Source organism: Protopterus annectens, chromosome 8.part1 (assembly GCF_019279795.1).
Source record: "Protopterus annectens isolate FY-2018-M chromosome 8.part1, PAN1.0, whole genome shotgun sequence".
NCBI lineage: Eukaryota > Metazoa > Chordata > Ceratodontiformes > Protopteridae > Protopterus > Protopterus annectens.
In genome coordinates, this window is record NC_056742.1 from 446,510,840 (window position 1) to 446,527,279 (window position 16,440).

General features: G+C 39.1%; 1 protein-coding gene across 2 annotated transcripts in view; it reads left to right on the plus strand.

Annotated features, from left to right (window-relative positions):
- SLC6A2 (solute carrier family 6 member 2) overlaps positions 1 to 16,440 on the plus strand; it is a 1,697,790-nt gene that overhangs the window by 1,272,112 nt on the left and 409,238 nt on the right. For both annotated transcript variants that reach the window (XM_044082002.1, XM_044082003.1), the window contains exon 10: positions 15,697 to 15,825. In XM_044082002.1, the coding sequence (XP_043937937.1) occupies positions 15,697 to 15,825 (129 nt within the window). The remainder of the gene's footprint in view (positions 1 to 15,696; positions 15,826 to 16,440) is intronic.

Genomic DNA, 16,440 nt, shown 5'->3' on the forward strand with positions numbered 1-16,440 from the left:
CAGTGCTATTACTGCTGTTAACTAACATTTACCTTATTGTCACATCTACTATCAGTACTACTACTACTGCTGTTAATTAACATGTACCTTATTGTCACATCTAATATCAGTAATACTACTGCTGTTAACTAACATTTACCTTATTGTCACATCTACTATCAGTGCTACTACTGTTAACTAACATTTACCTTATTGTCACATCTACTATCAGTGCTACTACTGTTGTTAACTAACATTTACCTTATTGTCACATCTACTATCAGTGCTACTACTGCTGCTAACATTTACCTTATTGTCATATCTACTATCAGTACTACTACTGCTGTTAACTACCATGATTGACTTCAACAATTGGCTAAGCTTCTGGTATCATTCTAAGGGGATCCATTATCTGTCTGCCTGGATTGACATGATCTACAAGCCACGATGCTTTGCCAGAGATGGCCTGCACCTGTCGCCCCTGGGATTCCAGATACTGGCTAAGGCTCTAGACACCTCTATAGTGCCTTTTTTTAGGCAAGGTTCAAATGACAAATTCACCACCCTAACAGGTACAGGCAAAAAGAATCTGAGGGCATTGCTACTCAATGCTAGAAGTCTAAACCTCAAAATGCACTCTCTCGAGGCACTCCTTAAAATGGAGAACATCGACATCTGTGCAGTGACAGAGACCTGGCTTAAGGCTTCAGAGAGTACCCCTGCATTACAAGGCTATAATTCATACCACACCTTTCGGCCACCTAACGTGGACTGAAACACTAAAGGCGGAGGCTTGTCCATATTCATTAATGATATCCACACCTCCAGGCTAGTTGCTCAGCATAATGCATCCGAGATTATCCAAGTGCAACTAACTCTGAGCAAGACCGCAATCCAAATTGTAGCTTGCTACAGATCCCCCACCATGCCCCAGGATTCCCACTCCTCATTTCTTAATACACTGGAAAATATTAGGGTACAACCTAACACCCTAATAATGGGCGATTTCAACTACCCTACCATTAACTGGGAAAATTACTCATGTACCAACTCTTGTGCTCAATGTTTTCTGGAATTCATAAATTCCAATGCCATGGATCAACTTATACACACCCCCACCAGGGGCAGCAATATCCTAGAGCTGGTTATTACCAACATGGGCAACCGGTGCTCCACACCAGAGGTCAATTCCTCGTTGGTCAGATCCGACCATAAGCTAATCACCCTAGACATCCACATCCCTCCCCCACCCCTCATTAGGGAAACCACAGTAAAAAATTTCTCCAAAGCCAACTTCACACTTCTTAAGACAGAAGTGGCAAACTTCACGACACCCATGCTGATGGACAATAGAGGTATGACTGCTGAATCCTACACAAATGCACTTTATAAGCACTTACATGAGTGCATGGATCGTGCAATCCCTAACAGAACCAAGATGCTATCCTCCAAAAAAAGGAAGCCAATCTGGTGGTCCCCTGCCATAGACAAACTCTATAACAGAAGAAAGAAACTGTTGCAAAAAAGAGTAAAATCCCATGATTGGAGAAACTCCCTGGTCAGCTTCAGTAAGAAGCTGAAATCCCTCATAAAATCCTCCAAAGCTAGTTATGAAAACAAAATCGCCACTGACTCTAAAGACAACCACAAAGCATTATATAGCTATGTCAAGAATCTCAATGGCAACACTCAGATCTGCTCTGAGTTACAGCACAATGGCACTAAATATACAGAACCAATGGATATTGCCAACATCCTGGCAGATAGGTTCAGTGCTGACTTTACCCCTCTGTCATCCCCTAAAGGGCCCATCTCTATACCAGAAGAATGCAAAGTTCCTGTAATCACAGCTACACAGGTAAAAAACACACTATCCAAAGCCAAGAACACAGCATCCATGGGACCTGACGACATCCCAGACTGTGTTCTACATGAACTACAGAACAAACTGGCACCCCACCTAAGTACCATGTTCAATCATAGCCTCACCTCAGGCTATGTGCCCACTGAATGGTGCACAGCGACAGTTATCCCACTCCACAAAGGGGGAGCCACCACAGACCCCAGAAACTACTGCCCCATTAGCCTAATGAGCCTGGTCTGTAAGGCTATGGATTGTATCATCATGGAACTTATAAACAATGACATTGGTAATCTCCAAACTCAGGACCCCACCCAGTTCGGGTTTGTAAAAGGCAGATCATGTCTCCTAAGCTTGATAGACTTCTTTGAAGCAGTCACCAAAGCCATAGATGAGGGTAAGGTGGTTCACACAGCCTATCTAGATCTCACCAAGGCTTTTGACACCATCCCCCACTTTGGAATTATAGATAAACTCACTAAACTAGGTATAAATTCCTATGTCACAAGATGGGTTGCCGACTGGCTTACTGACAGAACCCACACTGTGAAAGTAGCAGACTCCAAATCCAGTTTCAGACCAGTGACAAGTGGAGTACCACAGGGTTCAGTCCTGGGTCCTCTCTTGTTTGGTATCTACTTCTCTGAAGTACAGGCCAACAGAGAAGGTCTTTGGCTAACGAAGTTCACAGATGACTGCAAACTAGGAGCCATAATCAAAACCCCAAAAGATGTGGCCATCCTACAAAAGGGTCTTGCTGAGACAGATGCCTGGTGTCAAAGCCATGGCCTCAAGCTCAATGCCAAAAAGTGCATTGTCATTCCTTTTAGTAAAAACTCAGTACCCATGAACTACCACATAGGTGGTAGTCTACTTAACACCGAAAGTGTGAAAAGAGACCTTGGGACACAGGTGGACAGTAGTCTCTCCTTTGATAATCACATCGCCACAGTAGTCAGGAAATCCTTCTACGTGGAACACCTCATCACAAAAATGTTCTCATCCAGGAAAAAAGAGGTCATTGTTCCCCTCTACTCGTCACTCATTAGACCCATTATAGAGTACAATGCCCCTTTTGGTATGTACTTCACAAGACATCTACAACAACTAGAAAGGCCACAGAAATACCTCACAAAGAGGATTACAGGCCTCAAAGAGATGCCCTATGCAGACCGTCTCAAAAAACTGCAGCTTTACTCCGTTGCATATCGCCTACTCAGAGGCGATCTCTGCCTAACACATAAAGCTATGTCAAACCCAGAGCTTTTAGACATGCTCCACTTAAGGAAATCCCAATCGCTACGAGCTACACGCTCTAGGGACCTAAACCTCATCACCACAATAAACAGAACATGCTGGAGGGATAGATTCCTGTCCCAGAGACTTCCCATACTCTGGAACAATTTGTTTATTTATTTTACATTTGTTGATCGGGATAGTCGGACTGGATGCATGTCCATTTTCAGTGGAGGCCCGGGGAGAAAAGCTTCAAGGGTAAGCAGATACAGCATTACATAATACCAGCATTACATATTACAAACAGACTATTTACAGAGATTACATAAGTAAGCAAGTTAAACAAGTTCCACAGGTTACAGTTAATCCTGAGCACAAGTCAGGATTAAATTAAATTACACAGTAAACTGGTTAACAGATTTTTACACATTCTAAAGAGAGTTAGCCAGGCTTGATACATTGACATAGCCAGTTAAGTGACAAATGTTGCTTGAGTCTAGTTTTAAATTGACCTAAGGTGGAAAGTAAGGTAATATCAGCTGGAAGAGAGTTCCAGGATCTACTTACAGAGTTTGCAAAGAGAGAATCACTGGCTATGTTATTAATTTTGCTAGTCTGAATTAGTAGTTTGTTAGAGGATTGAAGCGGTCTAGGATTGTTATAGGGGGTGATAATATTTTTAAGTGCAGGAGTATTGTCCGGATTATAGAGGATTTTATAGGCCATAATCAGTTGGTTATACTGGATTAGGCTGGGTAGTTCAAGCCACCCAAGCTGATTTAGATTGATGCAATGATGTGTCCTAAAAGGCAGCCCAGTGGCAAACCTGGCAATGTGGTTGTAGCAAATTGAGAGTTTAAGGATAGTCTTGTTTAAATTCGAGAGTAGAGGGGATGCATACAGAAGGGTTGAAAGAAGGTGAGAGCGAGCTATGGCAATTTTAGCTGGAGGGTTAGGAAGGCTTTTATTCTGTAAAGTGACCCTAGTTTTTTATTGATGGTTTTGATAGTTTGGTTAACATGTAGGTCAAATTTTAGATTATTGTCTATGATGACACCTAATAGTTTTGTAGATGGGTCAGGGGAGATTATTGTGCCATCATTCAATTTTATGGTAAAGGTGAAAGCGGTAGACCTACGTGTTGGTGAAAATAACAGCATTTTAGTTTTTTTGGGATTTAGGATCAGACAATGTTTAGAAAGCCAGTTTTCTACTGTATTAAAGGTGGTCTGGGTAGTTGACCATAACTCTACTGGAGATGTGGCTGAGCAAATCAGAGTAGAGTCATCAGCATATTAGATACAGCTGACTTTTGGGATGACAGTATAAAGGTCGTTAATGAAGATGGAGAACAGCAAGGGCCCTAGTATAGAGCCTTGTGGTACTCCAAGGGTGTTAGGTAGAAGGTTAGAGAGTTTGTTCTGCCAGAGGACAGCCTGCTGTCGACCATTCAGGTAGGATTGAAACCATTGGAGGGCTCCAGTATCTAGACAGAATGTTTGCAGGGTGTGGATTAAAAGTTGGTGATCAACCATATCGAATGCTTTGGAAAGATCCAAAAAGAGGGCTGAGGATATATAATTATTGTTGCAATTATGGTTTATGGTGTTAGTAAAGGCTAGGAGGGCTGAAGTAGTGCTGTGATGAGGATGGAAGCCATGCTAAGTGTCTGCCATAAGGCAATTTTAGATTAGGTGGTGCATGAGTTGTCTATGAATACATTTTTCCATAATCTTTGCAAGTGGAGAGAGTATAGCTATTGGCCTATAATTGGAGAATTCAGTAGAGCTGCCTCCTTCGTGAAGTGGGATTACATAGGATATTTTCCAGATGGTGGGAATTTTAGCTTCTGCTATGGTTCGATTGATTAGTAAGCAATAGCATCAGCTGATTTTTGTAGGTACTCGGCAGGGAGTTGATCAGCAGAAAGTGTAGTAGGTTTTAATTTTTTGATCAAGGTACGGATAAGTGAAGTGGCGACTGGTTCATAGGTTCATAGGTTAGTACTAGGCTAACTGCCCTTGTGAGCCATTTTAAGCCTAGCCAATTATCCCTTGTGAGATTTAAACCCTGCACCTTGTGTTTGTAAGGCAAACACCTTAACCATTAGGCCACCCTCCCAACCCAGGTACTGGCAACATAGGATAGGTTGGAAGCTGAACACAAGTAGGTTTCTAGGGGTGCTACTTTCAGGACTATGGGAGCTAGGAGGTAGTTGGCTAGCTAGGGCTTGAATTGTCTCAGTAAAGAATTGGTTAAAACTATCAGAAACATCTTCAGGGGTTTTATCAATAGTAGTAGCAGGGATTGGGGTTGAAGTTTGTCCAGGATGTAGTAGATTATTTAAACCTGCCCAAAACTTCTGAGGGTTATTTTGATTTACTGTCTGTAAATTACAGTAGTATTATTTTTTGTCTTGTAAAATTGATTTTTTGGTTTCGTTCCTGGATTGCCTGTATTTAATGTGATCTTGAGGGTCTTTAGAAGAACGCCATAAAGCCCATGCTTTGTTTCTAAGGGTAATTTTGAGTTTAGACTCTATAGAAAGCCATGGTGCAGTTTTTGCCTTGGTTCTCTTTGAACGAACAGGTGCATGCAAATAAAAGATCTCAAGGAATTTGTTGTTAAAGTATGCTACTGCTTCCTCTAAGGGGAGGTGTTTTAGAATAGACCAATTATATGAGTTTAGTTCTTGTTGGAATTTGGCAGGGTCAAAGTTTTTATTGTTTCTAACCTTTCTGAGTAAGGGTTGTTGGGAATTAATGGTTTTGTGCTTAATTACATATGTGAGAAGGTGATCGCTTAGGCCATTGAGGAGGGTACCAGAGGTGTACAGTTGGGGGTGACTGTTTATGAGTACCCAGTCAAGTATACTTTCTTTTTGGTTGGGTTTACCTATCCTGGTAGGGGTGGATATGATTTGTGTAAATGCATGCAGGTTAATATGGGTGGTTGGGATTCTGAGGAACAGGTGCCCCAGTCTATGTTAAAGTCTCCAAGTAGTAGGGTTTCTTGGGGGTAGTGACATGATAGCCAGTGCAGGATATCTTCAAATGTAGATATATTGTTACCTGGGGGAATGTACATACAGATGATATTAATGCATTTATTTTTATTAAGTTGCATTTTGGTGGCAAGAATCTCTTTGTTATTAATCTGAGGAGGTTGCATTACATCTATGGTGACATTCAACTCAGATTTATAGAGTACAGCTACCCCACCCCCCTTCCTCCAAGCACGATCCAGCCTGTGTATGTTGTACCCAGGTGGTAACACTTCATTGTCTTTAGTGTTAGGTTTTAACCAGGTTTCAGATAAACAGAGAATCTCAGGGGAGTGGACATCCAGAAGTGCATGCAATTCATGTACCTTGTTATTAATGCTTCTAATATTGAGATGATAGACTAGGAGAGAGTTAGTTGGCCTATTAATTGTAGGTTTGTAGCTTAGATTACAAGTAGAGGGGGTATATGTATCTGAAGTGAGTGGGCCAGGGTTGGGGTGAATATCACCACCAAGTATTAGGTTGAGTCTATACTTGGTGATGAACTTCAGGAATTTGTTTATTAATTTGTGGTAGTGTTTGGATCTAGAGCTAATGTGCCTGGGGTTGAGATGTTGATAGAATGAACAAGATGTTGGATAGGATCCGGTACTGTAAGTATGGTTGAAGGTGGAAGGATTTACAGCTGGGGTGATAGTATGGCCTTTTGGGACCTGAAATCCCGTGAAAAACTAGTTTTCATACAAGGTAAGGAGGTATGGTGTGAACAAGAGGGGTAGTAAAGAGGAGTATATCATTATCTGTGATTCAGCTAGTGAGTTAAGGAACTGTTTTACCTGGTGATGCAACACCAGAAGAAAGAGTGGTGAGGTAAAGGTACTGGAAGGGGGATAGGAGAATGCCAGATGAAAGCTAATAGGTGCTATTAAAATGTTGGTAGTAGAATGGGGGTGGGTGGAATTATCCCAGATGAAAGCAGATAGGATCTAGAAAGTGGGGGAGTGGCTATAGTACTATAAATTTAGAGGTACTGGGGTGGGAGGGAATTGGGGGCAGGGGGAGCAAGAGAGCCTGAGCGTAGCTGGCTTAACGAAGGGCTATTGCAGTTTACAAGGTTTCCTAAGGTGTCCTAAAGCTATAAGGTAAGTATTACAGCTCTTAATGTAAGAGTCAATTTACTTCAGTTACAGGGGAAGGAGGCAACCACTCAAGTAGAAACAAAGAGCCCTATGGCTGACCAATATGGTGACCTGCTTAATTACAAAGCACTGTAAGTGAAAGCTTAACAAATGCTTTTTGTGTGTGTGTAACCTACTCTGTTTAAATGTTGAGAGAAACTGATTGCAGTCCTGTAGACACCGTTTTGTAGGGAACTGTAGAGTTCAACTAGGAAAAGAGAAAAGCAGAGATTCTAGGGTAAGCATGAAGGCAACAACAGGCAGTTATTATATAATAATGCATTCAGAATGAACTAAGATTTATAGCTAAGAAACCTAAGCAAGAGAGCAATGCAGTAAATAAACACTTGCCAGATTTTAAAGATATACCAGAAAAACTAAATCAATTATTCACAAGTGTACAACTGGAAAATTGCCAGTAAAAGCACTTCAGGTATAGCTAGCCCAAGTTATTCAAGTCATAAAAGCACTTCTTCAATGTGTGTGTGTGTGCAATTTAAACATTAAAAAACACATGCAGCAAGGAGGAGCTCTGATTATACACTTTCTCTAGGTACAGGTTCAGTTTAAACACAAATATTACCACAGAAATTCAGTAAAGTCTCTAGCTACTTATAGAGCCTCTGAAAAAAATAGAGCAGTCTGTGCAGAACCAGAATTTAGCAGCAGGTCATTCAGTTACACAAAAAACAGTAAAAGATCCATACAATGAAGAAACTTACACTAAGTCACAGAAGGTCAGCCAACGGGGGAAGAGAGAGGGAAATCCTAAGCACCTAGATTTGAAAATGATGCCTGTACTGAATTGTAGCAGTTTAACCTGTTTGAGGATCTATATCAAACAAAGCTCCTCATTAGCACTGTTCAAGAAAAATCTTGATGATTGGATGGGAGATAGGAAATTCACCCCGGGGATCACTTCTGTGGCTCTGCTCGACAGTGGCACAGGAAAATAATTTTCTTGGGTGGCGAAAGCCAGGGTACCTTTGGCTAGGCTTATATAGGCCCTAAGGCCAATAGCCTAGTACCTACTTATGAACCTATAAACCTATGAACTATCAGTACTACTACTGCTGTTAACTAACATTTACCTTATTGTCACATCTACTATCAGTACTACTACTGCTGTTAACTAACATTTACCTTATTGTCACATCTACTATCAGTACTACTACTGCTGTTAACTAACAGTTACCTTATTGTCACATCTACTATCAGTGCTACTACTGCTGTTGACTGACATTTACTTTATTGTCACATCTACTATCAGTGCTAATACTGTTAAGTAACATTTACCTTATTGTCACATCTACTATCAGTACTACTGCTGTTAACTGACGTTTACCTTATTGTCACATCTTCTATCAGTACTACTACTGTTAAGTAACATTTACCTTATTGTCACATCTTCTATCAGTATTACTACTGCTGATAACTAAGATTTACCTTATTGTCACATCTACTATCAGCGCTACTACTGTTAACTAACAGTTACCTTATTGTCACATCTACTATCAGTGCTACTACTGCTGCTAACATTTACCTTATTGTCATATCTACTATCAGTACTGCTACTGCTGTTAACTAACATTTACCTTATTGTCACATCTACTATCAGTACTGCTACTGCTGTTAACTAACATTTACCTTATTGTCACATCTATGAGGGGTCTATATTAGATCAGCGAACACTTAAACAAGCGAACACTGATTGATTGACCTTATTTTAGCAAAAGTTAAAAATATCAAAGCAACAGAAAATCAAATTTTTTCCTAGGCAAAGAATTTGGTTGTCCATTTCTGTTGCTTCGGTATTTTCAGTGCTGTGGTGGAAAGTTACGGATCGGATTCAGGTAAGTGTGCGATTGTGTGGATGTGAGTGTTAGGGTGGGTTAGGTGAGTTAGGGTTAGGGCACGGGTTAGGTAAGTGTGCAATTGTGTGGATGTGAGGGTTAGGGTGGGTTTAGGTGAGTTAGCGTTAGGGAGTGGGTGAGGTGAGTGTGCGATAGGGTTAGGGTTTGGGCTAAGGTAAGTGGATATTTAGTGATGTGTGTATAGTTCAGTGTAGGGTTAGGTGTTAGATTTTAGGTATATGTATATGGATTTCTGTTTGTTTGGTGTACTTGTGTTGTGTGAATGTGTTTTGGATCAGCAATTTTTTTCCCTAGGAAACAAATCGCTGATCTGACAGTTCGAGATTGTAAGCTTTCGCTTACATAAGGTCGATCAATCAGCGTTCGCTTTTTCAAGCGTTCGTTGATCTAATATAAACCCATCTATCAGTGCTACTACTGCTGTTAACTAACATTTACCTTATTGTCACATCTACTATCAGTGCTACTACCGTTAACTAACATTTACCTTATTGTCACATCTACTATCAGTGCTGCTACTACTGTTAACCTACATTTACCTTATTGTCACATCTACTATGAGGACTACTACTAATGTTAACTAACATTTACCTTATTGTCACATCTACTATCAGTGCTGCTACTGCTGATAAGTAACATTTACCTTATTGTCTGATCTACTATCAGCGCTACTACTGTTAACTTACATTTACCTTATTGTCACATCTATCAGTACTACTAGTGCTGTTAACTAACATTTACATTATTGTCACATCTACTACCAGTACTACTATTAATGTTAACTAACATTTACCTTATTGTCATATCTACTATCAGTACTACTACTGCTGTTAACTAACATTTACCTTATTGTCACATCTACTATCAATATTTGTATTACTGTTAACTAACATTTACATAATTGTCACATCTACTATCAGTAGTACTACTGTTAACTAGCATTTACCTTATTGCCACATCTACTATCAGTACTACTACTGCTGATAACTAACATTTCCTTATTGTCACATCTACTATCAGTACTACTACTGCTAACTAACATTTACCTTATTGTCACATCTACTATCAGGACTACTACTGCTAACTAACATTTACTTTATTGTCACATCTACTATCAGTGCTACTACTGCTAATAACTAACATTTACCTTATTGTCACATCTAGTATCAGGACTACTATTACTGTTATCCATATATATATGGATCTAGTTTACATAACTGACACTGCAAAACACCGACAATGCAAACATCGACACCACATAATCGACAAACCATAAACACGAAACCTCACATGCCCGACAAACAAATAACCGACGGTCCACAAACACGAAACCTCATACGCTGCACACACCACAATAACAACAATCAACTAACAAAACACATCCCCTGTCCAAGAACCACACACACAACACAAGCACACCAAAATCCTCACAAACCAACACTAAACCTCACATACACAACTATCTACAACCCTAACCCAAAACCTTACATTAAGGTCCGTCACTATCGCACACTCAGCTAACCTGCGCCCTAACCCTAACTCACTTAACCCACCCTAACCCAAAAATACTACTACGACACTTACCTAACATGGGCCCTAACCCTAAGTCACTTAACCCACCTAACCCAAACACTATCACTACCAAGACATTTACCTAACCCGCCCTAACCTTAACTCACTTAACCCGCCCCTAACCCAAACACTATCACTACGACATTTACCTAACCCGCAAGACTGACCCTAAATCACTAAACCCACCCCTATCCCCACAGACCGTCAATATCCACACTTACCTTACTCGCACCCTAACGTCCGTCACCACCGCATACTTACACAGCCTTTTTCCAAGTCACTATCCTCGCCGTCGGTGTTTTGATCCATAGCGTCGGTCTTCCGGATTGTCGATCTTCTGGCACTCGCAATTCATTGTCAGTGAAAGCAGCTGTCTGTTATGTAAACTAGAACCATATATATATATATATATATATATATATATATATATATATGTATACAGAGGAGGGGGCTATACGATAGTCAGAACATTGAGGTAACCAAACTACATATTTATATTTATTTTATTTATTTATTTTACATTTGTTGACGGGGATAGTCCGACTGGATACATGTCCATTTTCAGTGGAAGCCCGGGGAGAAAAGCTCCAAACTTACAAACAGGTAAAGACAAGCAAGTTACAGTATATGCACAAACACATTATATTAACATACAAGTTACAGTATATGCACAAACACATTGTATTAACATACAAGTTACAGTATATGCAGAAGCACATTGTATTAACATACAAGTTACAGTATATGCACAAACACATTGTATTAACATACAAGTTACAGTATATGCAGAAGCACATTGTATTAACATACAAGTTACAGTATATGCAGAAGCACATTGTATTAACATACAAGTTACAGTATATGCACAAACACATTGTATTAACATACAAGTTACAGTATATGCACAAGCACATTGTATTAACATACAAGTTACAGTATATGCACAAACATATTGTATTAACATACAAGTTACAGTCTCACATTTCAGGCCCATGAAGAATACAGTTTATATTCAGAAATATATATAAATGTATTACAGTTTCTCTTATCAAACCTATAGGTGCAGCTATAAACAGAGTATCTACAGAGATGTTACAGTTTCTCTTTTCAAATCTTTTAGTGTAACAGGTAAGTCAATGTGAATAAAAAAATTGCAGGGATATGGAAGTAGATTAGGCTTTAGTCAGGGTAAGAGCAAGGACATAACCAGTGAGTTTCAAAATACTGGGTTGGATTTTTTTTGAACTGATTAAGAGAGGGGTTCAGAGTAAGGTCAGATGTGAGCGAATTCCAGATTTTGCCTACTGAATTTGCAAAGAAAGATACTCCAGATAGGTTGTTAGCTTTGACAGATTGAACCAAAATATTTTTAGTGGAATGAAGTGGCATAGCATTTTCATAGGGATGGATAATGTTTTAAAGGGAGGGCATTTTCTCTGGATGGTTAATAACCTTGAATGATACAGTAAATTGATTATATTGAATTAGCCTGGGGAGTTCTAGCCATCCTAAGAGGTTTAGGTTTTGACAATGGTGTGTCCTGTAGGGAGTTCCTGTGGCAAACCTGGCAATTTGATTGTAGCAGCTAGAGAGTTTGCTGAGATCAGTTTTGTTCAAGTTAGTGAGTATTGGCGAGAAATACAGTAGAGCTGAAAGCTGATGGGTACAGGCAATGGCAGTCCTAGCTAGAGGGGCGAGAAAAGGTTTGTTTTTGTATAGGGAACCACGTTTTTTATTAACGGTTTTAATAGTTTGGTTTACATGCATATCATAACTGAGGTTGTTGTCTATTATAACACCCAGGAGTTTGGTATACATATCTGGTGAGATTATTGTCCCCATTGTTAGATGTTGTAATAAACAAAGGTTGAGAGGATTTGTGACTAGCGAAGAAGAGCAATAGCTTTGTTTTATTAGGGTTTAATATCAGCTGTTGATTAGAGATCCAGTTTTCCACTGTATTAAAGGTTTTCTGGGTTAAACTAAGGAGATCTGTAGGGGTAGAGGCTGAGCAAATCAGAGTGGAGTCATCGGCATAGTGTATACAGGTTACATCTGGGATTACAGTGTGGAGATCATTGATAAAGAGGGAGAAAAGAAGGGATCTAATATGGAGCCTTGACGAACACCAAGGGTAATGGGGAGAAGCGTGGAGAGTTTGTCCTGCCAAAGGACAGCCTGCTGTCTTCCACTAAGATAGGATTGAAACCACTGTATGGCATGGTTGTTTTGAGATATTTTCTTTAGGGTAAGTAAGAGTAGCTGGTGGTTAACCATGTCGAAGGCCTTGGAAAGATCGAGGAAACAGGGCAGAAGTTAGTTTGTTGTTACGGCTGGAATTTATGACATTAGAAAATGAGAGGAGGGCTGAGGTGGTGCTGTGCTGTGGTCTAAATCCATGCTGGAAGTTGGCCATAAGATTAGGTTAAATAAGGCAGTGTAAGAGTTGTTTATGGATACACTTTTCCATAATTTTAGCCAGAGGGGAAAGGATAGCTATTGGTCTATAGTTTGACAGCTCAAAGGAGCTGCCTCCTTTGTGGAGTGGTATGACATGTGATATTTTCCAGATAGAGGCTTCAGTTATGGTTCTGTTTATCAAAACAGAGACAGGGAATTTTATAACATCAGCAGCTTTATACAGGTAGTCTGCAGGGTGGAGGTCAGCTGAAAGGGTGGTTGGTTTGAGTTTATTAATTAGGACTCTAATGAGTGAATTCAGAACTTTTTGGAAGCTGAAGGAGAGAATGTCACTGGGTTTGAGGGTTTCAGCATTCGGACAAGTGGGTTTACGTTTGCTAGCAAGGGCCTGGATGGTTTCTGTAAAGAAACTGTTGAAGGTGTTGGCAATGGATTCTGGTGATATTTGGGTTGGGGCTGAGAGGGTTGCAGTTGTGGATTGCCCTGGGTGGAGGAGTTTGTTAATACCACCCAAAACTTCTGTGGCTTGTTGTGGTGTTTCTGCTGTATATGGCAAAAATAGTTTTTTTTTTGTCTATTAATATGGAATTGTTTGTATCATTCCTATATTGTCAAAATTTGAGTTGATATTGTGGGGCTTTAGAGGAGTGCCAGGTGTTCCAGGCATTATTTCTTTGGATGATCTTTAGTTTGGTTTCTTTAGTGAGCCAGGGGGAAATTTTTGTTTTAATTCTAATAGAGCGTGCAAGTGCATGGTTGACAAGGATGGCCAGGAATGTGTTATTAAAGTGTGTTACTGTCTCATCTAATGGTAGTTGTTTTAGAATTGACCAATTGCATAATTTAAGTTCTTCTAAGAATTTATTAAGGTTGAAGTTTTTGTTATTTTTTTATTGTTTTATAGGTGGGTAAATGTGGACATTCAACTTTATCCCTAATAGTATACATTAAGAAATGATCTTCAGGAAGAGTACCTGATTTGTAGATGTGGTGGGGGCTATTAATTAGTATACAGTCTAGGATACTTTCTTTATTGTTAGGCTTGCTGGTCCTAGTAGGGGAGGTTATAGTTTTTGTGTAAAACCATGTAGGTTTACATGGGTGGTTGGAGTCTCTGCAGTGCAGGTATTCCAATCTATATTGAGGTCTCCTAGAACAATGGTCTCTTGGGGTAGGCTTTGAATACCCAGTAGAGGATGTCTTCTAGGGTCCCTGAGTAATTACTAGGGGGAATATAGACACACACTATGTTTATACATTTGTTTATATTTATTTGTAGTTTGGAAATCATAATTTCTGCTTTGTTAAATAGAGGTGGTTGAAGGTTGTCTAGAGTAACATTTAGGGTGGTTTTATAGAGAACAGCAACCCCTCCCCCTTTCCTGGTAGTACGATCTAGCCTGAGTATATTATACCCTGAAGGTAGAATTTCATTATCTGGTGTAGTTGGTTTTATCCATGTTTCTGTCAGACAAAGTATGTTGGGGGAGTAGGTTTTCAGGAGGGCATGGAGGTTGTGGACCTTATTGTTGATGCTTCTAATGTTTAAGTGGCAGGTCAATACTGAGTTGGGGGGTCTATTTAGGCTTTGTCTTATGTTTGGGCTGTTATGATTAGTGTTAGTGTTGTCTGGGGATGGGGGCCCAGGGTTGGGGTGGATATCCCCATCAATAGTAATGGTGTGGGGCAAACTAGCTATGATTTTTAGAAATTTATTTATCAGTTTTTGGTAGCATTTAGTTTTGGTGTTAACATATCTGGGTATAACATAGTGGGTGTTAGCAAGTGTAAAGGAGTTGGTGTCAATGGACATGAATGAGTGGACAGAAAGGTGTGTGTGTGTGTGTGTGTGTGTGTGTGTGTGTGTGTGTGTGTGTGTGTGTGTGTGTGTGTGTGTGTGTGTGTGTGTGTGTGTGTGTGTATGTGTGTGTGTGTGTGTGTGTATATATATATATATATATATATATATATATATATATATATATATGTATATATATATATATATCTGTGGCTCTACTTTACAAGCTCGAAGTTTCAAAACTTTGAACTGCAAATGGTCGAGACCATAAGATTGAACTTTTGAAATTGTAATAATAATAAAAAAAAAATAGATGCTAAATAAATATAGCAAGTCCGAGATCGCACTACAGTGAGGAAAATGGTCTCAATTCAAAACGTTTGAAGTTTGAAAACTTCGATCTTATGGTCTTGACTATTTGCAGTTCAAAGTTTTCAAACTTCAAGCTTGTGAAGGGATATATATGTGTGTGTATATATATATATATATATATATAAATATATATATATATATATATATATATATATACATATAATCATGTTATATATATATACATATATATATACATATATATATATATATATATATATATATATATATATATACATATATTATTACCTATGATAATTTTCCTTTTTAAATATCTGAAAAAATATGAACAAGATACCATAGAATAAAAGATAAAAGCTGGCAGGCATATTTCATTTATCTTGATGGTGAAAGTAACTATTAATTTCCTTCTGTGAATTAATTACAAATATGTTTTTCTGCAGATGGGAGGTATGGAGGCTGTAATCACAGGATTAACAGATGATTTCAAAATTCTCAGAAGACATCGGAAACTATTTACATTTATAACTGCTTTTGGCACATTCCTCTTAGCTCTACTATGCATAACAAAAGTAAGTGCAGAGTCAAACATTCATATTGCTTCATTATTCTCTGTATGTTTTTACTGATTCATACACAATATATATCATGCACAGTAAAATTTAAATTGTTGATAGAGGAAATAATCTTTTTGTAGTATGTTTTTCTAGACCAGGTATCCATCACCAGCTGGAAGCTAGACTAAATAATTCACAAAACTGTCAAACTGAATTTAAATTTTGCTAGTGAAGATTTTTGCTAAAGGATTTGCTGCCAAAGTAGTGCTGACAGAAACATTTTTTCTGCATTTTAGCTCAATGTATTCATCAGCCTTGTAACATAAGGCATGAGATAGTTAACCACTGCTGCTGATAGGTACCATGCAGAATTCTGAAATATTTTGCAATGTACAGTGAATGTAAAGCAATGCACTGAAAAAGAATGGATTTTTTCAAATAGTTGCTTTATCTCCTACGTAAAGAAAGCTTGCACTGTGCATGCTGGCTATCAGCAAACAGTTTAACCATGATTATTGTGCTTTATTCATCAATACATTCTCTGATGCATGCTTTGTCCAGGTCAGGGCGATAGGATAGCCAGAACCTACCTGGCAGGAAAACTGATCCTGAACAGAGGAACAGTCCTTC